Source organism: Saccopteryx bilineata, chromosome 7, assembly GCF_036850765.1.
Source record: "Saccopteryx bilineata isolate mSacBil1 chromosome 7, mSacBil1_pri_phased_curated, whole genome shotgun sequence".
NCBI lineage: Eukaryota > Metazoa > Chordata > Mammalia > Chiroptera > Emballonuridae > Saccopteryx > Saccopteryx bilineata.
The window spans coordinates 88,807,614-88,825,198 of record NC_089496.1 but is presented as its reverse complement, the minus strand read 5'-3'; the positions used below and the strand labels follow the sequence as shown (position 1 = coordinate 88,825,198).

The following is a 17,585-nucleotide window of genomic DNA, read 5'->3' as shown; positions in this document are numbered from 1 at the left end:
TGAAAGTACTCTCATTAGACAAAGAGGGGACAGTTTAGGCATCAAAATCAATTATAGTATTAGATTACTATCCATGAAATAAAACATGAATTCATAAATTCATTCTGTTATAAATAAGGAGATTAAAAATCTGATGAATAGAAAGTTACGTGGTTTCAAAGTACCTTCCGACAAAATAGTTATTATAAAGAGAAAAACATTCATTTCAAAGGAAGAAACTTGCAGATGCCACCTTAATCAAATCAACAAAATTATAAGACAAATAAAAATCATGTGTCACCTGATAGGAGGCAATAAGTAAAATATAGCACCACTCCTGTCATATTGCTACCAAAAATACATAACCTGAATCTAATCATGAGGAAACATCAGCAGATAAGTCAATATTTAGGGACCATTCTACAAAATAACATATAATCTTCAAAACTACCATAGTCATGAAGTCAAAGAAAGACTGAAGAATTGCTCTAGTTTGAAGGAGACTAAAGAGACATGACAACTCAATTTAATTCGTGATTCTAGATCAGAGCCTTTTGTTCTAAAGAACATTACTGGAACAACTGGCAAAGTTTTAATGGGGTCTGAGGGTTGGAACTGTAATTGTACTATATGTTGAATTTCTGAATTTTGATGGTTATAATATAGTTAGGCAGAATATCCTTGCTCATAGAAACTATACACTAAAGCATTTGGTGATGATTTGACAACTTAGTCTGAAATGATTCAAGAAAAATACCATCTGTGTTGTACTTCAAATTTTTCTGTAATTCTGAGATTGATTCAAAATTAAATATTAAGAGAAAGATAAAGAACTGCACTGATGCCTGGCCTGTGGTGGCACACTGGATAAAGCATCGACCTGGAATGCTGAGGTCGCTGGTTTAAAATCCTGGGCTTGCCTGGTCAAGGCACATAGAGGAGTTGACGCTTCCTGCTCCTCCACGTTCTCTCTCTCTCTCTCTCTCCTATCTAGCGGTAGAGCGTCGGCCTAGCGTGCGGAAGACCAGGGTTCGATTCCCGGCCAGGGCACACAGGAGAGGCGCTCATTTGCTTCTCCACCCCTCCGCCGCGCTTTCCTCTCTGTCTCTCCCTTCCCCTCCTGCAGCCAGGGCTCCATTGGAGCAAAGATGGCCCGGGCGCTGGGGATGACTCTGTGGCCTCTGCCTCAGGCGCTAGAATGGCTCTGGTCGCAACATGGCGACGCCCAGGATGGGCAGAGCATCACCCCCTGGTGGGCAGAGCATCACCCCTGGTGGGCGTGCCAGGTGGATCCCGGTCGGGCGCATGCGGGAGTCTGTCTGACTGTCTCTCCCTGTTTCCAGCTTCAGAAAAATGAAAAAAAACCACACACACAAAAAACTAAAAACAAAAAAAAAGAGCTGTACTGATAGTTACTAAACACTAAAAATAAAGATATTATACTTGTATGTACTGTATTTCCCCATGCATAAGGCACACTTTAATTTTGGGGCCTGAAATTTGAAAACAAAAATGTGTTTACATAAAGTTACTGAACTCAAGTTTTTTTTTTTTATTTATTCATTTTAGAGAGGAGAGGGAGAGACAGAGAGAAAGAGAGTAGAGACAGAGAGAGAGAAGGGGGGAGGAGCTGGAAGCATCAACTCCCATATGTGCCTTGACCAGGCAAGCCCAGGATTTCAAACCAGCGACCTTAGAATTTCCAGGTCGACGCTTTATCCACTGCGCCACCACAGGTCAGGCTGAACTCAAGTTTTATTCACCATAAAATTCATACAACTCCTCATCACTGTCAAAACTCTCATCCATTAGCTTGTCCTCATCTGTGTCTGATAATGAATCATTGTCTTCAACAATGAGTGCGAAAACAAAAGCAAAAAAAAACAACAGGAAATGCAAAGTAAAAAAATCTACAGCCACTGTATAAGACACACCCAGTTTTTAGACCCCAAATTTTTCGGGAAAAGGTGTGCCTTATACACAGGGAACTACATGATATGTGTGTGTGGGTGTGTTTCAGTGAGAAGGAGAGAGGGAGCAGGAGAGGGAGAGAGAGAGGTGAGAAGCATCAACTCGTAGTGGTACCTTAGTTGTTCATTGATTGCTTCTCGTATGTGCCTTGACCTGGGGGCTCCAACCGAGCCAGTGACCCCTTGCTCAGCCAGCAACCCCACACTCAAGCTGGCAACCTCAAAGTTTGGAACTGGGAACCTCAATGTACCAGGTCAATGCTCTATCCACTATGCCACCACCAGTCAGGCTGGGGTATTTATTTTATAAATATATACACTCAAAATACTAAATCTTAATTTTTTGGATTCAAAATAACACATATCCATTGAAGAAAATCTAGAAAACATTAAAGAATGTAAAGAAAAATCACCTAAGTCATGCTTTTTCTTGTATGTTAACTAGTACATTTTCAAATGCCATTAAATACAGTGTGTTCATAAAGTCATGGTGCACTTTTGTATTTTTTATTTTTCTGAAGCTGGAAACGGGGAGAGACAGTCAGACAGATTCCCGCATGCGCCCAACCGGGATCCACCTGGCACGCCCACCAGGGGCGATGACACTCTGCCCACCAGGGGGCGATGCTCTGCCCCTCCGGGGCGTCACTCTGCCACGACCAGAGCCACTCTAGCGCCTGGGGCAGAGGCCAAGGAGCCATCCCCAGCGCCTGGGCCATCTTTGCTCCAATGGAGCCTTCGCTGCGGGAGGGGAAGAGAGAGACAGAGAGGAAGGGGGGGGGTGGGGAAGCAAATGGGCGCTTCTCCTATGTGCCCTGGCTGGGAATCGAACCCGGGTCCCCCGCACGCCAGGCCGACACTCTACCACTGAGCCAACCGGCCAGGGCCTCATGGTGCACTTTTGACCGGTCACAGGAAAGCAACAAAAAACGATAGAGGCCCTGGCTGGCTGGCTCAGTGGTAGAGTGTCGGCCTGGCGTGCAGGAGTCCCAGGTTCGATTCCCGGCCAGGGCATACAGGAGAAGTGCCCATCTGCTTCTCCACCACCCCCTCCTTCCTCTCTGTCTCTCTCTTCCCCTCCCGCAGCCGAGGCTCCATTGGAGCAAAAAGATGGCCGGGGCACTGGGGATGGCTCCTTGGCCTCTGCCCCAGGTACTAGAGTGGCTCTGGTCACGATAGAGCGACGCCCCGGATGGGCAGAGCATCGCCCTCTGGTGGGTGTGCCAGGTGGATCCCGGTCGGGCGCATGTGGGAGTCTGTCTGACTGCCTCCCCGTTTCCAGCTTCAGAAAAATAAAAAATTAAATTAAAATAAAAATAATAAATAAATAAAAAAGGAAAATCCTCCCAATTTCTGTAGGATGATGTGGTGGCATGCGCGCATGCGCAGATGATGACGTAACGCCATGCAAACAGCAGAGCAGCCCACAGCCATGCCAGTCGAGATGTGGACAGTACAGAGGCAAGTTCAGTGTGTTCTATGGTTCGCTAAATTCGAATCCGTGACCAAAGTGCAACGTGAATATCGGCGCATTTATAACAAAGCACCACCACATAGGAATAACATTACTCAGTAGGATAAGCAGTTGAAGGAAACCAGCAGTTTGGTGGAGAAACCCCACTCTGGTAGGCCATCAGTCAGTGACGAGTCTGTAGAGGCTATACGGAATAGCTACCTAAGGAGCCCTTAAAAAATCTGTGCGTGAGCCCACACTGAACTGCACTGAACAGGTATAAAACTGGGAGAGTTTTCCTTTTATTTGGTGCAGACTTCACATTTCTATTGTCTTTTGTTGCTTTCCTGTGACCAGTCAAAAGTGCACCATGACTTTACAAAATAGCCTGACAGCTGGTTGCACAGTGGATAGAGCTTTGACATGGGACACTAAGGTCCCCAGTTTGAAACTGCAAGGTTGTCAGTTTGAGTGCAGGCTTCTTGGCTTGAGCAAGGGCTCACCAGTTTGAGCATAGGTCACTGGCTTGAGCGTGGGATCTCCAACATGATCCCAAGGTCACTGGTTTGAGCGCAATGGTTGCTGGCTTGAAGCCTAGAATCGCTGGCTTGAGCTCCCTGCTCCAGGCACATATGCGAAGCAGTCAAGGCACAACTAAAATGAAGCAACTACAAGTTAATGCTTCTCACTCTCTTTCTCTCCTCTCTCTATAAAAAGAAAAAAATTTGAAATACTTCCTATAATCTAACAATACACAAATAACCATATTAACAGTTTAGTTTCATGTAGTGCTTCCTGAGCACAAGGAGTTAGCATCCATGCAGCAAAAACACTACCTACATGCTACGATTCCTGGATGTCTGTCTTCATGACTTTTCCAGTGAAAGCCTGAAAGTCCCCAAGACATCTGAAAATATAAGCCCATACCTGCAGCCTTAAGTTTAGGTGCCCAGAAGGGACAGAAGCACTCTAAACCTGCTACCAAAGGAGTTGTTAGGGAATTATGTATGACCTTGATTCAAATTCTGTTACATTTCAAATTGTTACAAATGCCATGGAAGTAACATCAATCCTATCTTTCCCAAGGAAAGAAGAATAGCATTGTGATATTAATGAACTTTTTCAGGGCACCACTGTATATTAAAGTTAAGATTCTGCCTGACCAGGTAGTGACGCAGTGGATAGAGCGTCGGACTGGGACGTGGAGGACCCAGGTTCGAGACCCCAAGGTTGCCAGCTTGAGCGCGGGCTCATCTGGTTTGAGCAAAGCTCACCAGCTTGGACCCAAGGTCGCTGGCTCCAGCAAGCAGTTACTCAGTCTGCTGAAGGCCCATGGTCAAGGCACATATGAGAGAGCAATCACTGTACAACTAAGGTGTCTCAACGAAAAACTGATTGATGCTTCTCATCTCTCTCCGTTCCTGTCTGTCTGTCTCTATCTATCCCTCTCTCTCTCTCTCTGTCTCTGTAAAAAAAATAAAATAAAGATTCTTATTTATGAGTTTTTTCCCTCTCACATAACATGATGCAAAGATAGCTGCTGTATTAAATTGTGATTCTGGAAGTATCCAACCAACAGGTGTTGTTCAGTAACCAAAATGAGAAAGGATAGTGCTGCTATAAATCAAGTGTACTAGATTAGTGGTCCACAACCGTTTTTGGGTCACGGACCGGTTAAATGTCAGAAAATATTTTCACGGACCAGCCTTTAGGGTGGGACGGATAATTGTATCACGTGACCGAGACAAGCGCCAAGAGTGAGTCTTAGACGGATGTAATAGAGGGAATCTGGTCATTTTAAAAAAATAAAACATCGTTCAGCCCTGGCCAGTTGGCTCAGTGGTAGAGCGTCGGCCTGGCGTGCAGAAGTCCCAGGTTCGATTCCCGGCCAGGGCACACAGGAGAAGCGCCCATCTGTTTCTCCACCCCTCCCCCTCTCCTTCCTCTCTGTCTCTCTCTTCCCCTCCCGCAGCCAAGGCTCCATTGGAGCAAAGATGGCCCGGGCTCCAATGGGGATGGCTCCTTGGCCTCGGCCCCGGGCGCTGGAGTGGCTCTGGTTGTGGCGGAGCGACACCCTGGAAGGGCAGAGTATCGCCCCCTGGTGGGCAGAGCTTCGCCCCCTGGTGGGCGTGCCGGGTGGATCCCGGTCGGGCGCATGGGGGAGTCTGTCTGACTGTCTCTCCCCGTTTCTAGCTTCAGAAAAATACAAAAAAGTAAATAAATAAAATAAAAATAAAACATCGTTCAAACTTAAATATAAATAAAACGGAAATAATGTAAGTTACTTATTCTTTCTCTGCAGACGGGTACCAAATGGCCCACAGACTGGTACCGGTTCACGGCCCGGGGGTTGGGGACCACTGTACTAGATTATTATATTTTATTATCACTGTAGAAGATTATTATGCAAGTTATTCCCTCCTCCACTCCACTCCTCTCCTTCTATGGGCAAAGTATATGTTCCTGCCCCTTGACTTTGTGCTTGACCATGTGACTTGCTTTGGTTAATGGATTATTAGAAGGCAGGACACAACCAGTGATTAAAAGGCACTTGAGCCTGACCAGGCGGTGGTGCAGTGGATAGAGCGTTAAACTGGGATGCTGAGGACCCAGGTTCAAGACCCCGAGGTCGCCAGCTTAAGCGCAGGCTCATCTGGTTTGAGCAAAAAGCTCACCAGCTTGGACCCAAGGTCGCTGGCTCCAGCAAGGGGTTACTCGGTCTGCTGAAGGCCCGCAATCAAGGCACATATAAGAAAGCAATCAATGAACAACTAAGGTGTTGCAATGCGCAATGAAAAACTGATGACTGATGCTTCTCATCTCTCCATTCCTGTCTGTCCCTGTCTATCCCTCTCTCTGACTCTCTGTCTCTGAAAAAAAAAAAAAAAAAAAAAAAAAAAAAAAAAAAAGGCACTTGAATTGGATTTTCTTTGCTGTAGCTATGAAAAGAGTTTTGCTAGGGAAGTCACTGCCTCTTTAGTCTGACTCCTGAGTAAGCAGCCAAGTCCAGAGACACACAACTAAGCCTAGTTTATATCACCCAACACCTGGCAAATCCACATATTTATACAAATAAATATCTTCTGTTGTATGACATATTTTGCGCTTCTTTATTACATAGATATTTGATGCAATGATACTGTGACAATGTAAAGTCTTATTCCACTTCCTCAGTAATTCAAATGAACAGAAAATCTATACATAATTCTAGATGGTAACTCTTCCGCTCCAGCCATTATCTAAGGCTTCTTGCTAGGAGGGTGACTTTCTGCAAATTATTTAACCTCTCTGGAATCAGTTTTCTCATCTGAAAAATGGGGGTAACAATAGTACTGAATCTATCTTACAGAATTATTGGGGGGATTAAATGAAATAATATGTAATAAATATCAGTACATTTAGAACAGCACACAGTAAACACTAAATAAATGATAGCTGTTAGCTATTTATAGTTTACTATATTTAAAAAATAAATAAAAACACAACTCTCCCACTTGTACTATGGTTATCTTGTTACTGACACAGAGTCACGTCAGGTCAGAAGCCCAGTAATAGAAAGGCAAGTATACCCAAAGGGAGAGCCAGAACTCAGGAAGGAGCAAGACCTCAGAAAGAAATTCCAGCTCAAAAGTATTATTTTAGGCAGACAGGAATTCTCCCCCAGCTCCATGGTTTCTGTGGCCTTGCTCTTCACATCCCACCTTGGCCACTTATGAAGACAATCCAGAAAGTTAAATGGTAGTGTCCCAGAGAACAAATCATATTCTTAGTTCAACACTATTCTTAGTATCTAGTCCATTATTATCTGAGTGTTTGATAAAATGTTCTAGCTGTCTCAATTGGGCTTTGGGAAATAAAGGAAATGATCCCAAGATTCCCAAAGGACAAGGTGAATATTGTGGAATACCAGCTAAAACTGTAAGATCTGGTAAACTTTTCCTACAGAGATATTTTGCCCCCTCCATTGCAAATTTTAGGATGCTGGGATTGATTAATTAAGGAGTTTTCTGCCTGACCTGTGGTGGCGCAGTGGATAAAGCGTCAACCTGGAAATGCTGAGGTCACCGGTTCGAAACCCTGGTCTTGCCTGGTCAAGGCACATATGGGAGTTGATGCTTCCAGCTCCTCCCCCCTTCTCTCTCTCTGTCTCTCCTCTCTCTCTCTCTCTCCCTCTCCTCTCTAAAATGAATAAATAAATAAATAAATAAATATTCCTGCCCTGGCTGGTTGGCTTAGCGGTAGAGTATCAGCCTAGCATGTGGAAGTCCCAGGTTCGATTTCCGGCCAGGACAAACAGGAAAAGAGCCCATCTGCTTCTCCACCCTTCCACCTCTCCTCCTCTCCTTCCTCTCTTTCTCTCTCTTCCCTCCAGCAGACAAGGCTCCATTAGGGCAAAGTTGGCCCAGGTGCTGAGGACGGCTCCATGGCCTCTGCCTCAGGTGCTAGAACGGCTCCAGTTATAATGGAGCAACACTCCAGATGGGCAGAGCATCACCCCATGGTGGACATGCCAGGTGGATCCCGGTCAGGCACATGTGGGAGTCTGTCTGACTGCCTCCCCGCTTCTAACTTAAGAAAAATATAAAAATACTAAAAATACAAAAAAAAAAGTTTTCTTTATAGTGACCAAGTTGTTAAACCTTGGTAAAAATTTTCTATTTCATCCTCAATGAATTCTGATCATACACATTTATTTATTTATTTACTTTTTTAGGTTTTATTTATTCATTTTTATTAGAGAGAGAGAGGGGAGAGAGAAAGAGGGAGAGATAGGGAGAGGGAGAGATAGAGAGAGAACAGGGGGAGGAGCAGGAAGCATCAACTCCCGTATGTGCCTTGACCAGGCAAGCCCAAGGTTTTGAACCAGCAACCTCAGCATTCCAGGTCGACACTTTATCCACTGCGCCACCACAGGTCAGGCCCATACACATTTATTTAGAAGATGCACTTCTGTGCTATATTATAGTATTGCTAGAAAGAAGATGGGATTTTAAAATATTTTAACTCCACAAAAATTCTTTTTTCTTTCTTCATTCACATTTTTTTTATTATAATGCTTACCATAATACAGCTTTATCTATAAATAACCAAGATCTTGGCCCATGGACCTCTGAAAGGGAAAAATGGTTTCTTTTTTTTTTTTTTACAGAGACAGGGAGTGAGTCAGAGAGAGGGATAGACAGGGACAGACAGACAGGAACAGAGAGAGATGAGAAGCATCAATCATTAGTTTTCCATTGCACGTTACAACACCTTAGTTGTTCATTGACTGCTTTCTCATATGTGCCTTGACCGTGGGCCTTCAGCAGACCAAGTAACCCCTTGCTGGAGCCAGTGACCTTGGGTTCAAGCTGGTGGGCTTTTGCTCAAACCAGATGAGCCTGCGCTCAAGCTCGCGACCTCGAGGTCTCGAACCTGGGTCCTCTGCATCCCAGTCCGACGCTCTATCCACTGCGCCACCACCTGGTCAGGCGAAAAATGGTTTCTGTTGTCCTTCCTGCTTAGATAATAAACCTTCCTGTCCTGGTCGAACCCACTGTATTGACTCCCCACTGGTGGACATTTCCTATGAGGGTTTCAGAGAATCTTTAAGAATATATTTTAGTTAGTGTCAATATTTATCAAGAGTTCCTACTTCTATTCTAAATAGGTAACTATAAATAAAAGCCAAAACATGAAGATGAAATGAAGGCCTGCTGCAGGATGGGGTGACAGGGTGCCCTAGACTGTGAGCATTTGCTCTGCCACATGAGTTAAGTTCAGCAAGCAATTATTCAGTACCTGCTGTATGCCAGGAGTCATGATAGCTTCTGGGGGATCAAAGGTAAATAAATTCTGCACCTTCCCTGACATCAGGACATGTGGTGGGGGTCCAACAAGAAATAAGGTAAAAGCTGTGATGAGGAAGCTCTGAGTTGGAAAAGGACATTGCAGAGCATGGGTGGTCTGAGCTGAGCCAAAAGCTGGGTGGGGGAAGGCTGGGGATCACACTGTGAGTGGCCTGACCTTATTCGGGAGCCATAGGACTATAGCCTGGGGAGGTTCTTCAAAGGCCGTGAGGATGGGTTGGTGTTAGAATGACTGTTTGGGGGCTGTCACCAGATTTTGGTGAGTGGATGAGGGTTAGCCTAGGGCACAATAGAGGAAAAAATGATGAGTTGCTGAGGGTCAGAGTGACTGTAAAAAAAAATAGATAAATAAGTAATCTTGCATAGTGTCTTGTCTCCCTTTATTTATTTATTTATTTTGTATTTTTCTGAAGCTGGAAACGGAAGGCAGTCAGATAGACTCCCACATGCGCCCAACCGGGATCCACCAGGCATGCCCACCAGGGGGCGTCACTCTGTTGCAATCAGAGCCATTCTAGAGCCTGAGGCAGAGGCCACAGAGCCATCCCCGGCGTCCAGGCAAACTTTGCTCCAGTGGAGCCTTGGCTGCGGGAGGGGAAGAGAGAGACAGAGAGGAAGGAGAGGGGGAGGGGTGGAGAAGCAGATGGGCGATTCTCCTGTGTGCCCTGGCCGGGAATCGAACCCGGGACTCCTGCACACCAGGCCGATGCTCTACCACTGAGCCAACCGTCCAGGGCCTCCCTTTATTTAACAAGGGAAATATTCTTATCTGCTTCCTTTAAGGAGTTAAACAGTATACAAATGATACAGAATAACAAGTAGTCTCTTGAAAGTCCATTTTCTAATTTAGCAATAAAAATTTTCTGACAGCCTTTCAAAGTAGAAAAATTGTTACTGACAGCTACTATAATTCACTTCCAATAATTTATTATTCCAGTAATTATTATTCCAGACACAAATCAAGAAAATTAGCACAAAGAAAAATCACTAATTTGTAATCTCATACCCAACTACCAATATAAGAATATACAGAAAAGAAACAAAGGCTAACTTAAATTGGGAACAGGTATGAGATACATAGAAACTGACAACTTAAACTGTGAACTAGTTTCAAATGTTCATCCAAACAGCTGGCATTAATCTCACTGATATAAAGAAATGTCCATCAGACTGAAAAAAATCTATTTCTTTTTAAAATTTTTTTAATGTTTATTTTATTGATTTTAGAGAGAGAGAGAGAGATATGACAGGAACATTGATCTGTTCCTGTATGTGCCCTGACCAGGGATCGAACTGACAACCTCTGTGCTTCAGCACAATGCTCTAGCCAACCATCTAAGTATTTATTTATTTATTTAATTTTGGGGGGGTATTTTTCTGAAGCTGGAAATGGGGAGAGACAGTCAGACAGACTCCCACATGCGCCCGACTGGGATCCACCCGGCACGCCCACCAGGGGCGACGCTCTGCCCACCAGGGGACGATGCTCTGCCCCTCCGGGGTGTCGCTCTGCCATGACCAGAGCCACTCTAGCCCCTGGGGCAGAGGCCACAGAGCCATCCCCAGTGCCCGGGCCATCTTTGCTCCAATGGAGCCTTGGCTGCGGGAGGGGAAGAGAGAGACAGAGAGGAAGGGGGGGGGGAGTGGAGAAGCAAATGGGCGCTTCTCCTATGTGCCCTAGCCGGAAATCGAACCCGGGTCCCCCACACGCCAGGCCAACGCTCTACCGCTGAGCCAACCGGCCAGGGCCTAAGTATTTATTTTTAATGCAATTTCTTCCTTTTAGACACATACACTGCTCAAGCAAATAAAATAAATTTACTAAATCACATTGATTCACCCATTATCTCTACAGTAACATTAAGGCAACTCATGCAGGAGATCACATCAGTTCCTTCGGCCCTGGCCGGTTGGGTCAGTGGTAGAGTGTCGGCCTGGCGTGCAGGAGTCCTGGGTTTGATTCCAGGCCAGGGCACACAGGAGAAGCGCCCATCTGTTTCTCCACCCCTCCCCCTCTCCTTCCTCTCTGTCTCTCTCTTCCCCTCCTGCAGCCAAGGCTCCATTGGAGCAAAGTTGGCCCGGGCGCTGGGGATGGCTCTGTGGCCTCTGCCTCAGGCGCTAGAATGGCTCTGGTTGCAACAGAGCAACGCCCCAGATGGGCAGAGCATCGCCCCCAGGTGAGCATGCTGGGTGGATCCCAGTCGGGCGCATGCGGGAGTCTGTATGACTGCCTCCCTGTTTCCAACTTCAGAAAAATACAAAAAAAAAAAATGTTAACTTCTGAAAAGAGATGCCTCCAAAACATTCCTAGTGTTAGAACGTGGATATAACCCACAAATTTGGCTGATCCCATTTGCACGCTTAGCCTGAACATCCCATTCAAATAGCATCTATGGTAGTTAGTCTCAAAAGAGCACCCCCCTGCCTGACCAGGCGGTGGCGCAGCGGATAGAGCATTGGACTGGGATGCGGAGAACCCAGGTTCAAGGCCCTGGGGTCGCCAGCTTGAGCACGGGCTCATCTGGTTTGAGCAAGGCTCACCAGCTTGAGCCCAGGGTCTCTGGCTTGAGCAAGGGGTCGCTCACTCTGCTGTAGCCCCCTGGTCAAGGCACATATGAGAAAGCAATCAATGAACAACTAAGGTGTCGCAACGAAAAACTGGTGATTGATGCTTCTCATCTCTCTCCATTCCTGTCTGTCTGTCTCTATCCCTCTCTCTGTCTGTCCCTGTTAAAAAAAGAAAGAAAAAAAAAAAAGAGTACCCCAACCCAAGTAATTGTTTACGCATGTCACTCTTCATGTTTATAGGTAGAGATTATTTCCCCTTACTCTGACCAACAATGACATTCTCGGACTTTCAAACCAAGGATTTAAGAGGATTGGCTCACTGGTTTCTATCTCCTGTCTCCTGGAATGCCCCTTCTTAGAACCTATGCACCATGTTTTAAGGAAATCCAAAGGCAATGTAGACAGTGGAGGCCCACATAAAGGAGATGTAAAGGCTTTTAGAGCCAGCTGAACCCTCAGCCAGTGGCCAGACATGTTAGTGTGGCCATTTTGAACATTCTAGCCATGCTGGCACCCCAGACAACACCAAGTGAAGCAGGAAACCTGTCAGCCAACCACAAGTTTGAGGGGAAAAAATTGGGTTTTTCTAAGATATCACATTTTGGAGTAGTTTGTTACACAGCAAGTTACCTTTTACACTGTTTCCTTATCTATCAACTGTATTAAAAATTCTTTTATATGCCCTTACCTACATATGTAATCCAAGTTTCAAATGCCTCCCCAGCTCTAAGATTCTGGGACTAGCTTATCTATCCATTTTAATAAACTTAAAATTTATCCCTAAACTTGTCTTTCTATCCTCGCATATATATTTTTTAAATATATATATCTCCTTATAAAATGGTGCCTAGTAGCCTGACCTGTGGTGGCGCAGTGGATCAAGCGTTGACCTGGAATGCTGAGGTCGCCAGTTCAAAACTCTGGGCTTGCCTAGTCAAGGCACATATGGGAATTGATGCTTCCTGCTCCTCCCCCTGTACTATCTCTTTCCTCTCTCTCTCTCTTCTCTAATAAAAATGAATAAATAAAATCTAAAAAATATATACATTTAAAAAAAATAAAAAATAAAATGGTGCCTACATTCCTTCAATTGTTTTCATTTTTCTTAGGTCCTCTTCCAGTTCCCATTTATCTTTTCTGAGGAATTATAATTTTGTTGGCCAAGAAGTATTAGGAAAGGTCCTTGAGGAGGACCTGCTAAAGCTGAATGAGAGATATTAGCATATAAGTCATTTAATGTAAACTATTGCTTTAATATCATTTGTTTCTATCAATAGAAGTTAAACTATTCCTCACAGGTATTCAAGGGTAAACTTTCAGTCTAGATCAGGGGTCCCCAAACTACAACCCGCGGGCCACATGCGGCCCCCTGAGGCCATTTATCGGCCTCCACCGCACTTCCGGAAGGGGCACCTCTTTCATTGGTGGTCAGTGAGAGGAGCATAGTTCCCATTGAAATACTGGTCAGTTTGTTGATTTAAATTTACTTGTTCTTTATTTTAAATATTGTATTTGTTCCCGTTTTGTTTTTTTTACTTTAAAATAAGATATGTGCAGTGTGCATAGGGATTTGTTCATAGTTTTTTTTATAGTCCGGCCCTCCAACAGTCTGAGGGACAGTGAACTGGCCCCCTGTGTAAAAAGTTTGGGGACCCCTGGTCTAGATCATGTATAAATTATGATCAATTCTGAATTAGCAGTCTCATTAATAAGATTTTATTGTAGCCCTGGCCAGATAGTTCGGTTGGTAGAGTGTTGTCCCGAAATGCAGAGGTTGCAGGTTCAATCCTCAGTCAGGGCACACACAGAATCAGATGTTTGTGTGTGTGTCTCCCTCTCTCCCTGTGTTTCTTTCCAAAATCAATAAATAAAGAAAATATTTAAAGATTTCAGGCCCTGGCCCGTTGGCTCAGTGGTAGAGCATCAGTCTGGCATGTGGATGTCTCAGGTTTGATTCTCAGTCAGGGTACACAGGAGAAGCGACCATCTGCTTCTCCATCCCTTCCGTTCCCCACCCCCCTCTTTTACTCTTCCCCTCCTGCAGCCATGGCTCATCTGATTTGAGCAGGTCAGCCCCAGGTGCTGAGGATAGCTGTGTGGAGCCTCTACCCAGGTGCTAAAAATAGCTCAGTTGAGAGCATGGCCCCAGATGGGCAGAGTATCCACCTCAGACAAGTGTTGCCGGGTGGATCCTGCTCAGGGTATATGCAGGAGTCTGTCTATCTCTCTTCCTCTCACTTGGCAAAAGAAGAAAAAAATATTTTATTGTAAAATTCCTAATTGAAGCACTACATTAATGTGGTAATGAGCACAATTCATAAAAAAGGAAAAGCCACTTCATGTTGGCATTTTAAACAAATTACATTTTCTAAATTTTTCTTTTTACTTATTAATTTGAGAGAGAGCAAGAAAGAGAGAGAAACATTAATTTACTGTTCCACTTATTTATGCATTCATTGGTTAATTCTCGTGTGTGCCCTGACCCAGACACTCACAATCTTGACATGTTGGAACGACGCTAACCAACTAAGTACCTGACCAGGGCACAAATTACATTTTCTTAAACTATGGAAATGAGGGCATCCATACAAAAATTGTGATTCATAATTAACAACTGAGGAAAGAGAAAGGTCAAAACAAGGCCAAATACTATACAAAATTTTCAATATGATTAAAAGGATAGCCTTCCATGTGTACTATGCACTAATCACTGATGCAAACACAAATAAAATATCTTCCTATCTCAAAACTTACTCTGGCCTGACCAGGCGGTGGCGCAGTGGATAGAGCGTTGGACTGGGATGCGGAAGACCCAGGTTCGAGATCCCGAAGTCGCCAGCTTGAGCGCAGGCTCATCTGGTTTGGGCAAAGCTCACCAGCTTGGACCCAAGGTTGCTGGCTCCAGCAAGGGATTACTTCGTCTGCTGTAGCCCCCCCCCCCGTCAAGGCACATATGAGAAAGCAATCAATAAACAACTAAGGTGTCACAACAAAAAACTAATAATTGATGCTTCTCATCTCTCTCTGTTCCTGTCTGTCTGTCCCTATCTATCCCTCTCTCTGACTCTCTCTGTCTCTATATATATAAAAAAAACTTACTCTGAGTAAAGAGACATATTATAGCAGTGTAAGTAGAACCACAGGCAAGTTGTGACTTACATTCATAACAATATGACTATGACTGAGCTGAAAAACATTACCAAATCTCTAATTCTCCATTCTCTGCTTCAGTTATTAAGGTGTCATTCTTGATGACCCTTTTCCAGTTGGCCTTTTCTCAAACAGCAGTTAAAATAGCAGGGAAAGTAACTAAAGTAAAAATTGGTTTCTCTTTGTAGTAAGTGACTCAACATCTAATAATGTGTGATGCTCTAAAAGCTGCAAACCACTCCATGGCCATCTCCAGGTCCACTTTAACTCAATCAGGAGACCATTATCGATACATAACTCACTGGTACAAAGCAGAGATCAAGTAGCTGAAAATGTTCCCAGGCTGAGGTCTGAATGGGAGTAAAGATGATCTCATAACATCTCTTTATGATCTGTAAATCACACTATTCCATAAATCTGACACAAGTGTCAAGATTAGGATTAAGTCAAACTCTAAATAGGAAAACAAAAATAAGCAGCTGCTACTTCTCTAACTTCAATCTAGAAGCTGGCTGTAGGTATAAAGCAACTTCCTCTTCTAAAGACCAAAAAATTTCAAAGTCTTGTCTTGCTATTTTAGAATTTCGACATTGGGAAGGAATTCAAGAACCTTCTTCAAAATGGTACTTTGTTCATGATACACTCAAACTTTAGTTAGGTGTTTTTGAAAGTACTGATACAAAATAAATAAAGTTTTAGTAAATTTGACCAGTCTCTGAAAATATATTCCTGTAAATAAGATTTAAAGCCTAAATTAAATTAGCTTAGTGTCCATGTTTATTTGAATATGTTTTGATATTTCAAGCAAAGACACAACCTAACAAATAACAAAGAAGTAAAACTTGGAGTGACAGGTTATAATTACTTTTGAAAAAGCAAGACTTGACTGCAAGTAATATCAATATGCCTAAGGCCACCTGTTAAAATGGAAGCCTATACATCCCATTATTCTTTAGCTGTAATCACAAAGTCTGGTTTTACACCTAGGATATACAAGAAGCATCAGATTAAAAGCATCAAATTTCACTCTATACAAAATTGCCAAACATAAGCATAGAAGAAAAGCATGATAAAAAGTTAACAAACTAGGCTCCACAAAATTCAATCCAAGCCCATATACTGCTTTCAACCTAACAAGTAACCACCAATTCTGACATCTTCCAACTACCTACATTCCCCCTTATATCTCCTGACTTTCTCCACTGATCTCATCACTTCTCGTGGATCTTGTGATTCTAATCTCCATGGCCTTTCCTTTCCCAGAAAGTGATACAGGACCTGGCCCCTACATTACACTGTCTCTGTAATTTAGCACTGACTTTTGTTTTGTTTTACCTTATTAGGTATTAATTTTATCCCCAGCCTCGTGTACCCAGGTTTTCCTGATCAGTTCAATCTCATCCTTACTACAATATCTAGTCTCTCCTTTCAAAGTAAAGTCTGTGTCCCCTTTTCTGACATTTGTAATTCTGGCTCGTAGTCAACACCCTCCTCCTTTTCCAGAGACTGCAGTCATCATAGCCCGAAGGTCCCCGTCACCAGTCCTTATCTTCCTAAGTAAGGCCTCTTTCCTTCCAGAGTTTGCCAACATTAGTTTGGCCAACCTGGGATTTTACCCTAAAGGCAAAAGCTATCTCCATCCTCTTATTCTACTCAACTACAAGTCTCCCACCAGCCTGGCTTTCCTCCACCCTTACAGCTATCTGCATCCAGCTCTGCCTGTCCCCCTCCCTCTAACATCTTTCCTCCCACTCTCCCGTGCTCCCCTTTCCCCACTCTTGAATGCACCTCTCCTCCCGGGCCTTACCCGTAACCCTGACTCTGGGAAGGCTCCGCCAGCGACCTCACTGAGTCTCTCCTCCGGGCTTCCTCCGTTCTTCAGTAACTGTCCCCACGCCCCTTTCCCTCCAGGGCCCCGCGCGCCGCCCAGAGCCCCCTCCCGGATTAAGCTCCCGCTGTCACTTGGTCTCTCATCCACAAGATGGCGGAGCTGCTGCCCCCACCCCCGGGTCCTCTCCGCTACCCACTCCCGCCTCCCCGGGGCTCCGGTCCCGTCGCTTCAGCAGCCCCGGCCGCTGACCTCGGCCCAGAGTTCCTCTGCCCCCTCCTCCGGCGGACCCGCGGCCCAGGGCCGAGGCTCAGCGACGCCACCAACGCCACAGCCTCCACCGTTCCCCTGCACCTTCTGCTCACCATAAACTTGAGCGCTTTTTCCTGCAGCACCGCCTCAGCCGGGTCCATAATCACCGAGGGTCACTGGGTCTGCACTCCACCGGGGCCGCCCCCTTGGTGCCAGACCGCAGCCAACGCAGCGCCCGGATCCCGCCTCCTCTTCCTCCCACCCCCCCCGCCCTCTCTTACCTCTCAGGCACCGGCAGGAGGGCGCGGGAGGCTGGCTGTGTCGAGCGCGTGCGTGATCCTGCTGGCTCACTGGATTTGTAGTTCCGGAGCTTCCGCAGCAGAACGTGAAGCCACACAGCGAACTGCAACTCCCGCGGTTCACTTCGGCAGGGTCGCGGTGGCCGACAAGCCAAATCTACACATCTCGCCTTTCAAGTAGAGAAAATCAGCTGATGGGAATCGTAGTTTACAGCTTTTACGGGCTGGAAAACGGTG

The 17,585-nt window shown here is 45.0% G+C and overlaps 1 protein-coding gene across 5 annotated transcripts in view; it reads right to left on the bottom strand.

Annotated features, from left to right (window-relative positions):
* Positions 1 to 17,303, bottom strand: part of BTRC (beta-transducin repeat containing E3 ubiquitin protein ligase) — a 207,707-nt gene extending 190,404 nt beyond the window's left edge. For 4 of the 5 annotated variants that reach the window (XM_066240283.1, XM_066240285.1, XM_066240286.1 and 1 more), the window contains exon 1: positions 17,163 to 17,303. In XM_066240283.1, coding sequence (XP_066096380.1) covers positions 17,163 to 17,210 — 48 coding nt within the window. In that variant the 5' untranslated portion in view covers positions 17,211 to 17,303. Of the gene's footprint in view, positions 1 to 16,776; positions 16,834 to 17,162 lie in introns of those variants that run through there. The other variant, XM_066240284.1, reaches the window with a different exon arrangement.
* Between the last annotated feature and the right edge of the window lie 282 nt (positions 17,304 to 17,585).